Below are 15,776 nucleotides of genomic sequence, written 5' to 3' on the forward strand. Positions count from 1 at the left end.
AATAATATAATTTAATATTAAGTAATACTTGAAGGCTGTTAATAAGATGTCTCATTTCTTTTGCCATAGGAGCAATTTGCTCATGAGCACGCATATTATGTTCGTATTCAACTCGCAGTAGTTCTAAATCTCTACGTGTATCCAATAAAGACTTCTCCAAAGCACTGATCTCCCCACGCACCTTTTTTTTTATTTTTTCGTTTTCTGCCTTGAAAAAAAAAAAGAAGCATTAAAAAATACATATATAAAAACTATTAAAAAAATATTCCTGGTAAACAATTAAAAATGTAGCAATTGTTTTTAATATCTCAAAAATAATTCACAAAAAAAAAAAAAAAAAAAAAAAAAGTTTTAATTGTAAACAACTGTTAATTGCAGTTTCTGTTAGCAACACTGTACAAGTGAATTTTACAAGTTGGAATAAGAGATTCAGTTTTAATTTTGCTGAGATTATTATTATTTGTTTAAAATAATAATATTCTCAGCAAAATTAACATCAAAAAAATCGTAACATAAACTTAAAAGGAATTACAAAATTTTTTTTTTTTGAAAGAATAATAAAAAAACGAGTTTAATATTTTTCAAAACAAACTGTAACGAATGCAGGCGAAAACAACATTCTGTTATATTTTGTATTGTTGAAACACATTACATTTGAACACTAATTTCATTATTAGGGAAATTTGGCTTTTAAAAACAAGTTTTCTTCTATCAACAAAAAAGTGAATCATTCAAAAGCTCATTTAATTCAATCGAGGAAGCAAACAAAATGTTGAATTTACTTGACATTAACTTGTAATTACTTATTAATGTAACTTTATACAAACACATTAACTTAAAACTACGTTGCAACTTTATACGAACACATTAACTTATTACTATGTTGCAACTTTATACATTAACTTATAATTATGTTACAATTTTATTTGTTATAACCATAACATTGTCAGTCCCTGTGATTATGTGGTATAACCACAGGGAACATAGATGACAATTCTGTCTTTTTAGAAGTGGAACCTATAAAACATTCCCATTGTCTAAATTAGCATGCAGAATAATGTATCTATTTTCAAACCAACTAAAATCTAAAGCTGATTGCAGAATTTATTGTAAAGGTGTATTTTTTTAAATTGGTTAAATAATAAGATTAACAAATATTTAACTGTTAGTCCCAAAAACCTATTTAATGTGATTCAAAAAATCAATAAATTTCCAGATTCAAATGCTAAGAACATTTGATAAAAATTTATAGATAATAAAAGTTATTTTGTTCATGGCGAAAATATTCTTATTGGAATGTTAGCTGATGATGAAATGTAGTTTAGTAGTTAGAAGGACATAAGTTGATAAAATTTTGCATTTGAAAGACCTCATAGAAGACTTTACTGGTGAAGATAATTTTCTAAGGGGAATGGTTGAGAGTGATAATAACAATAAAGCCAATGCTAGTAAAGCAATTATTCCTCAATGAAATGTTTCTAAAGCTCAAGATTAATTTCAAATATTAAAATATTTTCTCAATGACACAATTTTACTAGTTTTGAGACTGCTTAAAGAAGATAAAATACTTGAATTTATCGAAAAACCTCTTTCGCTGTAACACTCATGTCTTAACTCAAGTTAAGACATGAGTGCTACAGCAAAAAGTTGAAAGATGTAAAACTTATTACAGAAGCTACAGTATCTGTGTTTGGACACAATCGCAGAGATAGAGTTGGAAACAAAATTAGGTATAGGAACTTAATTAAAAATTCAAATCAAAAAGTGATTTTAAACTGTAATGCTTTATATATTTTTTTGTGTTTTATATATAAATAACTACTGCATTACAGTTTTAAGGATTTTGTATCTTGATAGTTAATTTGAACATTGACGTAATATATTGAAAGTATCAGTTGTCATATTTTTGTAATATATGCCACTAATTCAACTAAAAAACAATTTAAAAATTTAGATTTTTGGTCATTATTTCATAAATATAGTTTTTAGAAAAAAATGCTATTTTAATAAACAATATCCTAAATTTATTTTGCACCCAATTGATGCTTGTAGCTTATTTTATAGTGGATTTATGATTATTTTTTGTATTTTTAACCCATAAAAATGTGAAAAACTTTACATTTGTTTTACAAAACTAGTTTTAAATAAATTTAAGAAAAGATTTAAATCACAAAGAAAAGTAAGATAAAAATAATAAGATAAAGAAAAAAGATATGCATTAAACAAACCTTTTTTTTTTTGCTTAAAAAATATAGCAAAAAATTGTTTAAATTCTTTTGGTTACTATTTGTTAATAGTATAAACACTTACATAAAAATTTAATAGCAATAATATACACCAAACTTTTTTAAAATATTTTTTATGCACTTTTATATTAAAGAATATTTCAGGTACTTAACAATTCCTTTAAAAATTTTTTTTGAAGTTTTTAAAATAAAATTTAATTTAATTTAAACTCCACTAAAATTTCTTGAGTTTAACAAAGAAAAAACAAAACAAAAGAAAACAACAACCAATAAATAATTAATACATACTTATCATTAAGGCTATGCAGTTAAAGATTTTTTCAGTTTCATCTAAAACCTGAAAACCTCAGTTTTTTCCATGCTTTATATAAGGTTACTTTCTATATATATATATATATATATATATATATATATATATATATATATATATATATATATATATATATATATATATATATATATATATATATATATATATATATATATATATATATATATATATATATATATGTTTGTGTGCCACAAAATTTGAAATCAATTTTTGAAAGCTTTTTTCTCAATCAATTTTGCTCAAATTTTGCACACTTAATCATTTTTGATGACAAAACAAGGAAATGGAAAAATTTGACCAAAAAAAGTTAATTAAGTTAACAAAAATTTAATTTGTATTTTTCCATACATTTTATGTATTTGATATGAATTGCGTATTACGTCACAAAAATCATTGATTTGCAAATTATTTGCAGTTTCGAAGACATTAAAGCGCAGCGATTCAAAACCTATTGTTTTAAGTTATTAAGTAATAAGTCTTAAGTTATTAAGTTAAAAACCTATTGTTTTAAGTTATTAAGTTAATAAGTCTTAAGTTATTAAGTTAAAAAACAAAAATTTAGTAAAAACAGTAATTTTTAAATTAAAAAAAAAACAAAAAACAGTAATTTTTCCTTCTACAAAAGATAACAAAAAAAAGAATTTCTAGGCCCAATAGAATTCTGCTTGCATAAAGCATGGATTTGAAAAAAGATTTTTTTTTTGATTTACTAGTTAAGGTTTAGTTTGAACTTATATCTTTTGGTTTGAACTTTTATTGGTTCAGTTTAAACTTTTATCAGTTCAGTTTAAATTTCAGTTCGGTTTCACTGAAAAATAAAATATAACTTTTCAGAGATCATTTATTACATCTATCCCATATTAAAAACACATCTATTCTTTTATTTTGATGCATTGTCAACACCCAGCATAGTTGTTCTAACAGTAATAACATTACAGACAATAGAGAAAGTTTTGAAGTTGTAATGTTACAAAAAAGTATTTTCTTGTATACTTAGAAAGAATTGGGTAATGTGAACTCATTACATTCCACCACTCATTGATATTTTCTTTTGATGTATTAGCATAATTAATCAAAGCAATTAATCAGCATTTCAGCAACATTAAAAGGATACCTTTCTTTCAGGTTTTCCTTCAGCAATTTGAAAAATATTTATGTTAGTTTGATTCTGTGATTTTCCTGAGCAATAAGCTTTAGGTGTAAGAAAAATAAAAATTGTTTTAGTTTTAATAAAAAAATAAAAACTCGTTTTGTTTTTAGTTTTAGATAATTTAAGCTTTAATAATAACTAGTTGGATTATATAATTGTTGCAGCGCAATTCTGAATTAATTTCATCAATTTCTTAAGCAACTAAAACAATAATGCTGCTATAGTCTTTGATAAAGGTTTAGTATGCTTTTTTGTTTTAAAAAAATACTAACAGAAAATTTTTTGTTAAATTCTATTTGTAATCTCTCCTTTACTTTTTCATGTAATATTGGAAGTTTTGCCATCTAAATGATGGTTCAGATTGTACAGTAAACTTGCTTATTGTGTCTATAAATTCATGAGCTCCTTCACTATTTAAACTTCCAAAAGATAAGGCAAGCTTTCAAACAAACTTTGTCAAGCCTAAATCAAACTTTAATTTATTTTGGTTGTTTGAACAATTGAATTTCTGATTTTTAATTAAACAATCATCAATAGTTAATGTTTTTGCTTCTTTTTTTTCAATAAGCTTTTGTTTTTTAAATAAGTTGCTGGGGTTCAGCAATTGTTATTTCCAAAAATGTTACATGTTTAGATTCGACATGACTTGTAATTTTCAATGTTTGCCACAGTTCACCTTGTATAATTTAAAGCATATTTTGCACTTGGCTTTTAACTCATAGCTTTTCAAAGAGACTCCAAGTATCACTTTCTTTTGACATTCTAAATCTGGAAACAAATATGATTAAAGTTGAAATCAACAAAAAAATAAATACTTAACACAAACAAATGCACAAGCAAATATGGATGAGTGTAAACAACTTACTTTTAAATACTTAAAACTCATTTTTGTTGTTGTCATGACTAAACTATAATGAAAAATAGAAAAAAAAATCAGGGGCATTTTGGGCTAATGTTAAGAAACCTGTATTTTTCTGCTTTTTAATTTTTAGCTGCTTTTTTATGTTTGCTTAAATTAATTGAGTTTTTAAAAAGATATATGCCTGCAATTTTAATTTCAAAAATGGTAATTTCTTGAGAATAAAAAAAATTTAAAAAGAAGTTTAGTTTAGAAGTTTAGAACCATATGGTTTTTTTCATATTTAAAATAATTTGATTGATTTAATTTGTTTTTTTTATTTTTGTTTTATTTTAAGTAAAGGTTTTTTTTTTTAAAGTGAAGATTTTAAGCTTGGTAAACTGCATGGCCTTACTTATCATAATAAAAAATTAAAGTAACAAATTTTTTTTTGCCTCCCCCTCCACGTGGGGTGGAAGTTAGAGCTATAAATAAAATTTTTAAATAGGAACGGGGTACATTATGTACATAACTTGTTTTATACAGACTTTAATTGTTTTTAAATTTACAAAATTTTGTGTACAAAAATACATTTGAAAGTTTTTCTGTTTGCTTTTGTTTCTCACTTCAATGCTTTTAAATAGCATGTGAGAGAGTTTTAGTAAAATCTTAGTCTGAACTGATAAAAGTTTAAACTGAACCAATAAAAGTTCAAACCAAAAGATATACTAACTAAACCTAAAAACTAAACCTTAAAAAATCAAATATTTAGATAATACTAAAATAAAAAATAAAAGAATTAGAATAAGCTTTTTTGCTTTTATTTTACATGTTTCAATTAAATGTTTCAAAGTTTTAGTTGCAATAAAATGTTTCAAAGTTTTAGTTGCAATAAAATGTTTCTACATTTTAAAGAGATTTTTGCAGCTGGTTATGGAATTTTATAAATAAGAGCTTTTAGAGCACTTAGGAACAGTCACAGTAAAAGGATGAGACTTAATTGAATGATGAGTAATATGAGAATTAATTTTAGAAGATGGCACAAGAGATGCTAGCTCTTTAGAGCAGTGCCAATTATAGTATTTGTAGAAAAGAGAAAGAGAAGCAATATTATGACAATGTGATAATGGTTGGAGGTTGGCTGCAAAAGCAGGTCCAACTATGTTTACAATGCGTTTTTGCACCTAGTCTAAAAAGAGACAGGGCATCATTGGAAGATCCACCCCAGATATAGCAACAGTATTATACAAGGATTTGAGATTTATAGAGATAAAGAATAGAATTTTGAGTCAGTGGCGAGCACAATAAAGAGATGCAACCTGAGCAGATGCTAATTTTGCAATCAATTTAATTATGGTTTCCAAGAAAGATAGAGTTAATCCTAGAAGGTGAGGGTAGATGACTCATCGATTACAAATCAAGTACCACTCATAAATATAGGAAGATTATTGTGATAGCGTTTTCATACAACATTTGAAATTAACTTAAAATTATATGGAATAAAAAACTTACCATGACCCAAATAATATGAGTTATGGTAAGTTTATTCCACATTTCTATACTTAATCTTTATATAGTCGTTTTATTTCAATAATTTTTAGTAAGTGTTAGAAAATAGAGGTTGAACCTTTGTTTGGACCTTTTTAATAATTTTTAGTAAGTGTTAGAAAATAGAAGTTGAACCTTTGTTTGGAGTTAACAATTAATGTTTAATACTTTATAACTTCTTATTGTAAAATTGTTAACTTCTATATAAAAAAAAAAGTTGCTACTAAGTTTTATTAAATTTTTTTCCAATCCATTAGCAGCTTATTAGGACCATCACCTCATTAATTAATTTTGAAGAAAATAAGTTTGAATATAAAAATATTTTTTCTATAAGAAAAAAAGTCATCTCTTAAATATGTGTAAAACCTGCAGACTTATCCTAAGCACAATTATAACAGTATAACTTTCTATTACTGTTTTGATGTTCATTGAAATTTTAGACTTTTTTGAAAAAAGTATTTTTTAAAAATCTTTTTTCGCATAAGAAAAAAAGTTTCTCTAATTTGTGTTAAACATGCTGACTTAACTAATTACTTAAGCACACAACTTAAAGAACTCTATCCTGACATAAGCGCAAAAAATATCTACCGCTGTTTTGATATAAATTGAAATTTTAAGTTTTTTTAAAAACTCTCTCCCTATTATAGTATATACTATATGTATTTACTATATGTTTGTTATAGTATGTACTATCTCTATATTCTTATTTATATAACATTAAATTTATATATCATATAACAACAACATAAGACCTTCAAAAAAGTTTTATTTCGTATTTAAAAAAATCGAAAAAAAGATTTAAAAAAATAAATGTGGAAGAGCAAGGACTTAAACCACTGCATTTTACATCAGAATCACATGACAGAGTATTGTTCAATGAAAGTTTTAACAATATTTAATAAACAAAAGACTTTATAAAATCAAAAATAAATGATATAAGGTTGCCAAAATGCAATTTTCAAGTAAAAATAAAACTGTGAAACTTGATATATGTTTTAACATTACATAAAGTTTACATAAGTTGGATTTGCATACACTTTTTGTTCACGTTTTTATATACAAAAAGTGTTGTGACATTTTTTCGCCATTATTGTGAGTTCTGTACAAACACACACAAATGAGTAACTGCAACAGTACCAAGAGCAGCAGCACTAAACTCAATATTAAATTATGATAGAATGATATTGTTGCTTTTGCATAATAAATTATTGCTTGACTCTTAATTCTTTTATTTATCTATTTTTAAAAGTTTTGTTTTTCGTTTAAAAAGCATTTAAAATTATTAGTCTTCTTAAACTCATATAATAAAGTGATAAATAGATAAAATAAATACATTTTTTAAAGACCAGCACAAATTAGAAAAAATTTATAGTTTATAAATAAAAATTAGAAATCATAAAAATTATGCTTTGTGAATAGTAAAACTCTCTCTCAATATATATATATATATATATATATATATATATATATATATATATATATATATATATATATATATATATATATATATATTATATATATATTATTTATATACAGTATGTCAAAAAAGTCTATCACCCCCTGATGGTTTTTCAATAAAAACAAATTTTTATATGCTTAAATATAGATTTTTGACCCAAATTTTTTTTTTGAATATTGAATTTATATCAAAAAACATTTTTATTACAGGAAATTAATATTCTTATACTTAAAACAAAAACTATCCACTAAATTAGAAAAAGTGTAAGTCAAAAAAGTGTATCACCCCTTATATAATTATTTTGCTAATATAAAATTAATAGTCTATTTGTGCGCCTTTTGCCTTGATGACTGCAAGACATCTTTTAGGCATTGAATTTACTAAGTTTTTAGGCCATTGTGTGTCAAATTTTTCCCACTCCTCAATGAGAATTGCCTTTAATTGCGACAAACTGGATGGTTTTTGATCAGCTACTTTAATTTTAAAAAAATTCCATAAATTTTCAATCGGATTTAGGTCTGGTGACTGAGGAACCCAATCTAACGTTGATGTGTGTTTAGGAGTTAGGAACCCAGCTAACTTTGATGTGTGTTTAAGATCTCCATCCTGTTAAAAGATAAAATTACGAGATAAGCCAGCACTTCTGGCGCTTGATCTCAGTTTTCGCTTCAGAATGTCAGTATAAACCTCTTTTGTCATTATTTCATCAATGAATTCGAGTTCGCCAACACCACTCCAAGCAAAAGAGCCCCAAACCATCATTTGACCTATGATAAGAGGAAAAAATAAGTTAGAAATATATATTATATTGAATTTTTATAATAAAGCTTAATGTCACCTCCCTCATGCTTGACAGTTGGTCTCATACATTTAGGATTTAGGTATTCACCATTTTTTCTCCATTTGCGTATGATACCATCAGAAATAAACAAACATATTTTTGTTTCATCAGACCATAAAACTCTATACCATTGGTCAATAGTCCAATTTGAATGTTTCTTAGCCCAAGCCAATCTTTTCTTTTGATTCTTTTTACTCAAAAAAGGCTTTTTTGGAGCAACTCTACCTACAAAACCTCGATTTTTCAAGCGATTGCGAACATTTTGAGGATTTACAGTTACACCATGATCTGTTTGTAAATCTTTCGCAAGCTTTGGTGCAGATAATCCTCAATCTTGTTCAATTTTTCGAATAATTTCTCTATCAATGCGTTGAGTAGTCTTAGCTGGGTGTCCTTTTCTTGGCAAATTTTTAACAGTTCCCATTTTTTTTATATTTTCTAATGATATTTCCTACACTATTAGGCTTAACATGGACTATTTTAGAAATAGTTTTATATCCTTTTCCACTTTTATAGTGTCCCAGGATCAGTTTTTTTACTGATTCATAAATTTCATATCTTTTCGCCATAATTTTCTTATTAAGAACCTAAAAAGAAAACAAACTTTGCTAAAAAATTAGTTAGAATAACTTCTATCAATCAAATTTGATTGTTTTTGGCTTATTTTCCACAATTTTACTAATTTAAACAACAGAAAAGTTAAAAAATGATTACGGGGTGATTTTTTGACTTACACTTTTCTAATTTAGTGGATAATTTTTGTTTTAAGTATAAGAATATTAATTTCTTGTTATAAAAATGTTTTTTAAAATAAATTCAATATAAAAAAAATTGAGGTCAAAAATCTAAATTTAAGCATATAAAATTTTGTTTTTATTGAAAAATCAACAGGGGGTGATAGACTTTTTTGACATACTGTGTATATATATATATATATATATATATATATATATATATATATATATATATATATATATATATATTATATATATTATATATATATTATATATATTATATATATATTATATATATATTATATATATATATTATATATATATTATATATATTATATATATATTATATATATATATTATATGTATATTATATATATATTATATATATATATATATATATATATATATATATATATATATATATATATATATATATATATATATATATATATATATATATATATATATATATATATATATATATATATATATATATTAGTGCAAAGGCAACAACAGAAACATTGCTACCGCTAACTATAGAATGTAAACATCTTTCAGTATGTAAAATATACTAATTTCATATTTATCTAAACTTTTATATTCAAAGCCTAATATATTTAACATTTTAATGAATTGCTTAACAAATAATATATCAGACATAATATCAGAAAGGAAAACAAAAGAATAACGAAAAATTTAATAGGAAAAACTAACAGCAAAAGTGAAAAAAGTAATCACGATTTACAATTGTGTCCTACTTAATAATGCTATTAATTTTTAAAGCTTTATTTACCAATGTTTTATATACAACAACATATGTTATTTAAAAAAACCTCTAATGTTTCCAGCTGTTGAATATGCTGATTCTTATTGTTTATAATGGTTCGTCGAGCTTCTTCGCAGCTCTTTCTTATCTGAAAAAATAAAATCAACAAAAAGTTTCCAACAACAAAAGTTAAAATAAAAGTTAAAATTTAAAATTTTAAGAAAATTCAAGAAACACTAAAAAAATATCAAAAATCATAATAATCATAACAGTTGAAACAATTTTACCATTGTAAGTTGATTAATATTAAAACATCTTTATAGCATCCCCACTAACATTCTTTTTGATTTTAAATCTGAATTTTCTCATATTCTTTCTAAGCTATTTAATATCTCCTTTTTAAATGGAATTTTTTCTGACATTTTGAAGTTATCTTGTGTCATTCCAGTATATAAAAAATCTCATGTAGTAACTATAGACCAATTTTAATTCTATCTAACATTAGCAAGCTCCTTGAAAAACTAATGTATTTTAGATTATACTCATTTTTGAATTCATATAACTGTTTAAATGACCTTGAGTTTGGATTTTGATCAAAACACGCTTTAATAAGTATAACTGAAAAAATAAAAAAGGCACTGGATACTGGCCGTTTCGTTGGTAGTGTTTTTATTGACTTTTATTTTATTTGGAGTTTTAATATAGACTCACTCTTTCAATAATTTGCCATTGTCTTGATAAAACTATGCTTCAGAATCTGTACTTTGCAATTTTTCAGTCTCACCTCAATTACTGTCGTCAGGTTTGAGGACAAATTGGCAACTGTAATATTAATAAAGTGTTATCAGCTCAGCACCAATCAATCCAAATAATAAGTTTTCAACTCCATAATGCAGAAACTTCAAATTTTTTCAAAAAACTTAAAATTCCTATCTTGTCAGCACTATTTAGATTTTCTAATTTTCTTTTTGTTTTTGATTCCCTTAATAAAAATTTACCTTCCTCTATTACAACCTTCTTCACTGAAACTCAATTTATACATTCACATTTAACTAGAAACATCAATAATGGAAAACGAAATGTATATGAAATGTACCTCCCTGTAAAACTTTGAGTATGGTAAGTATTCAATTACACATCAGTGCATCAGTGAATGGAATGGAAGTCTTGTGTAGATTGTGAATAAGTTTGAAAAATTAAAATTTTCAAATAATTTATCTTTATTTCTTTATTTAAAATAAAATAAATTTAAACAAATTCTCAAAATAAATAAAACAAAATAAATTTAAACAAATTCTCAAAATAAATGAAAAAAAATTTATTTTAGTGATTTAATATTATCAACTTATTTTAGTTTTCTTACTTTTTTTTTTTCTTTTTACAATTTTTATAGAAACTTTAATGTTTTTGTCATTATTATTTATTTTTTTAATACTATTTAATTTTTTTTACTGCTATTTTTATTATTAGTACTATGATTATAATTATTAACCACTGGTGACAAAAATTTGGCACAATCTTTGATAAGCTAAAACTTATTGAATTTTTAGTTATCCAGTCTTAATTTTTTAGTTATTTTGTTTATAAAGTGTTGCTTATCTTTTACTGAAAGTTTTGTTTACTTAGATTAATTAATAAAAAAGTTATCCAAAAATGAAGTCGACTACATTAATTGAACAAGTGTACAACTATTGTAATTTGCATCCTAACGCTAAAACGAAGAGCACCGTAGAGTATTTTGTTGCCTCTAATCACCCCGAAAGAACCATTAAACGTTATATGGCAAAGTGGTAGAACAATGAGCCAAAGTCTCGTAAGCCTGGATCAGGCAGAAAACCAAAAATTATGACTGCTGGGAAGATCAATCGCCTGAAAGGTCTTTTGAACAACCGGTCTGGAACTTTAAGAAAAATTGCAAATAAATTCAAGCGTGATCATTCTTACATTGTAAAAACAATAAAAAACAAACATTTGTTATTTTAAGAAAAAACAAATCCCTGATTGCACTGAGAAACAGTTAAAGCAGTTGCAACTGAAGTGTTTTGTCATTGACGATGAGTCTTATTTTACATTTAAACATACAAATAAAAATTCGAATGCTTGATTTTACTCAGATGACGCAAAAAATGCACCAAAAAATGTAAAATATAGCCGCAAAAGCAAATTTGAAAAAAAAATTCTTGTGTGGATTACCATATCCCCTCGTGGAATCTCGAAACCATTTATTGTTCCTGCGAGACTGGCAATTAACCAAACAGTGTACAAAAATGATTGCATCATCAAACGATTGATTCCTTTTATCAACAAACATCACAGTGATGGTAATTATGTATTCTGGCCTGACTTGGCCTCTTCACATTATGCTAGAAGTGTGACCAATTACCTCGATGAGAAAAATATCCGTTATGTAACAAAATTTGATAATCCAGCATGTGTCCCAGAATTACGACCAATTGAAGATTTCTGGTCAATCCTTAAAGGCTACGTGTATGAAAACAATTCGGAAGCTGAAAGTGAAGATTACCTGCAAAAAAATCCATTCTTGTTTAAAAAAAATTGATAAAAATCTTGAACAAGGCATGTGTGAACATGTATACAAAAAAGTTGATGCCGTACGTCATAATGGCGAGAAATCATTACTGCAGTCCCGAAAATAAAAAACTAATATATTGTTTAATATTCTGTACAATATTTTTTGATCATTAAACTTTTAGTTGTACTGTCTGTGTTTATTTTGTGCTAAATTTTTGTCACCAGGGGTTATTATATAATTATTATAAATTATTTTTGCTGTTACTTTTGCTCTATTATAAATAAAGTTATTATTTTTTAAATTAATACTATTAATATAATTATTTGGTGTCACTCCTTTCATCAGGTTTTTGCATGAGTCGCTCCTGCCTTGTCAATCATTTATTTATATTTATTCCTAATAATGATATTTTGATTTTATTATTTATAATATTATAAATATTCTTATTCTTATCTTTATTACTATTTATATTATTATTATAACTGTAATTATATGATTGTAAATTTTGAGGAAAATAAATATCTTGTTGTTGCTTGTTGTTGTTATATGTTTATTAATATAACTGCAGCATTAAGCATTTTTATATACACATATTTTTGCTTTTTTTTTACATTTTAGTTTTGTTATTTGTCATTTTTGTTAAAAGAAATTTTTTTATATTTTATTCTATATATTTATCTTATATATATATATATATATATATATATATATATATATATATATATATATATATATATAATTTTAAATTTGTTATATCATTTGGTATTGAACGCACATCTCTCACTATCCATATTATTTCTTCAAAAATATTAGTGCTTTACAAATTAGGAGAAGCTAGGGTTTTGGCTGTTTGTAGTGACATCTTTTTTTTACTGCAATATAGAGCAGGGGTTAATCACAGGGTAAAGCATAAATGGCGATGATGTTTATCTGATAATTTTTATCTGACAGGATAAACTAGGTATTGGTGCTAGCCTCTTTGAAACACCAGTAATAATAAATGCAATTCTGAGGAGAAGTTTATTACCACCACTACATAAATTATGATTACACAAAAGCAATAATATTTTTTCTTTACCTTTTATCTATCATTTTATATTTATCTATTATATTTTTATATTATTTATACCAGGGGTGGGTAACCTGCAGCCCCCAGACACTCTTTGTGCGGTCCCGAAATGTAAAGTTAAGAACTTAAATTTTTTAAAAATATATTAGAGAAAATAATGAAATTTAAAAAATTACTTTAGTTTTACATTTTAGTTATAGTAAAGTGAATGCTAATGTTAATTAAGGGAAAAAATTGTTTAACTTGGCAAAGCTGGTACATAAGTAATTGATTGGCAGAAATAACAACAAAACAAAATGAATAAATAAAAACACTGTACGGATTTTTTTTTGTGACAGTAGAAATCAATTGACTGTAAGTTTTTGTATTATAATGTATATCATGGTTTTCTATTTATGTCTTATTTTTCAACTAGTGTCAAAATGTCAGTTCTCCCTAAAAAAGCAAGAACAGTGCAAGAGGAAAATCGGTCTTTTAATGAAAAATGAGAGGAAGATTACTTCATGATTCCAACCAAGGATAAAATGCTTCGCTTGTTGTGTGACCTCACAATTGCTACTTTGAAGAATGCTACTGCAAAGAGACAATATGAAAACATTCATAAGGATCATAAGTATGCAAAATTAGAGGGAGAAGCTCGAAAAATGCATTAGCAAAACTGAAGTCTCAAAAGAGCAAACAACAGCAGACATTTTCAATTGTTCAAGAACATGGAAATAGAGCAACTGAAGCAACATATAAAATTGTTCTCATTCTTGGCAAAGGAGGAAAACCATATAGTGATATTGAAACCTTGAAGACTTGCCTTATTGAAGCAGTGTCATGTATGGATCCAGATAAAGTGGATAAGCAGTTTCCGCTTTCTCGGAAAACAATTACGGACCGTCAACATGAGCTTGCTACAAATAGTTCTGAGCAATTAATCTCAAAGGATGCATATTATTCAATTGCTTTAGATGAGTCCACTGATGTGACTGATTCTGCCCAACTTCTGTTATTTATTCGGGTTATAACTGCAGACTTCAAAAGTTATGAAGAGTTGTTTGCTTTAGCAACACTAAAACGAAAAACACGAGGCTGTGATATATTTGCTGCTTTCAAAGAAAAAATTTTTCAGACTCAACTTCAGTTGAAAAATCTAGTCAGCATTTGTTCTGATGGAGCTCCTTCTATGTGTGGAAAAAATGAAGGGTTCATTGCTTTTCTGAAAAATGAATTGCCTGATCCAGATTGTCTGATTACATTTCATTGTATTCTCCATCAGCAAAGTCTTTGTGCAAAAGCTGCTACTTTGGATGACACATTAAAAAAAGTTATAAGGATTGTAAAACTTCACGCCATCGACAGTTTCAAAACCTTCTTCAATCTGTTGAAGAAACATATTCTGTGGATCTTCCTTACTATTCCAAAGTTCGTTGGCTGTCACAAGGGTTAGTACTGCAAAAATTGCTTGAGCTTCGAAAACAAATTGAAGAGTTTTTTACAAGTCAAAAGAAGATCTGTGAGCAAATCTAATTTGCTCACAGATCTTTCACAGATCAGATCATTCAAATCCAGAATTTTGTAGAGATGCTGCATTCCTCTGTGATCTGATGGCAAAGCATAACATGCTGAATAGTTCATTGCAAGGTAAAACTCAATCTATGAAATTGCAAGGTAAAAGTCAATCTATGAAATGTGGCAACAGATTCAGGCATTCAAGAAAAAACTTGTTTTTCTCAAAGATGTTATTTTTAAGTCAAATTTATCAACGGAAACATTTCCCAGAGCTCACAAAAATTATTCTTGAACAAAAAAATAAGAAAAGGTTGGAAAATAATGATATATCAAGATATGAAACAGTCCTGGACTCTTTGATTGCAGAATTTAATGACAGGTTTAAAGACTTTGAAGAACATAATGAAACACTGAAACTAGCTTTTCAGCCTCATTTTGTTGAAATTTCAACAACTCCAGATATTTACAGTTGGAATTTATTGAGCTTTCTGAGGACAGTATCCTAAAATCTCTGTTTGACACCAAGAAGGATCCATTGGAAATTTGGAAAACTGCAGTTGAGTATCCAAAACTCCAAATTGCCAGGCGTCTTCTGAGCTGCTTTGGTACAACCTACTGCTGTGAATCTACATTTTCACACATGACATTTATCAAGTCTTGTTTAAGGTCACAGTTGACTGATGAGCATCTGGAAGACCAACTGAAGCTTAAAACTACAAAGATAGACCCAAATATTCAAGTTCTGGTTAAAAAGAAACAGAATC

The 15,776-nt window shown here is 26.1% G+C and overlaps 1 protein-coding gene across 1 annotated transcript in view; it reads right to left on the reverse strand.

Moving 5' to 3' along the window:
* LOC100207125 (E3 ubiquitin-protein ligase BRE1A) overlaps positions 1-15,776 on the reverse strand; it is a 55,829-nt gene that overhangs the window by 10,916 nt on the left and 29,137 nt on the right. The window contains exons 10-11 of the mRNA XM_065807508.1: positions 9,981-10,061; positions 29-208 (exon numbers count right to left, since the gene is read on the reverse strand). Of these exons, the coding sequence (XP_065663580.1) occupies positions 29-208; positions 9,981-10,061 (261 nt within the window). The remainder of the gene's footprint in view (positions 1-28; positions 209-9,980; positions 10,062-15,776) is intronic.

The sequence above is a fragment of the Hydra vulgaris genome, chromosome 10, assembly GCF_038396675.1.
Source record: "Hydra vulgaris chromosome 10, alternate assembly HydraT2T_AEP".
NCBI lineage: Eukaryota > Metazoa > Cnidaria > Hydrozoa > Anthoathecata > Hydridae > Hydra > Hydra vulgaris.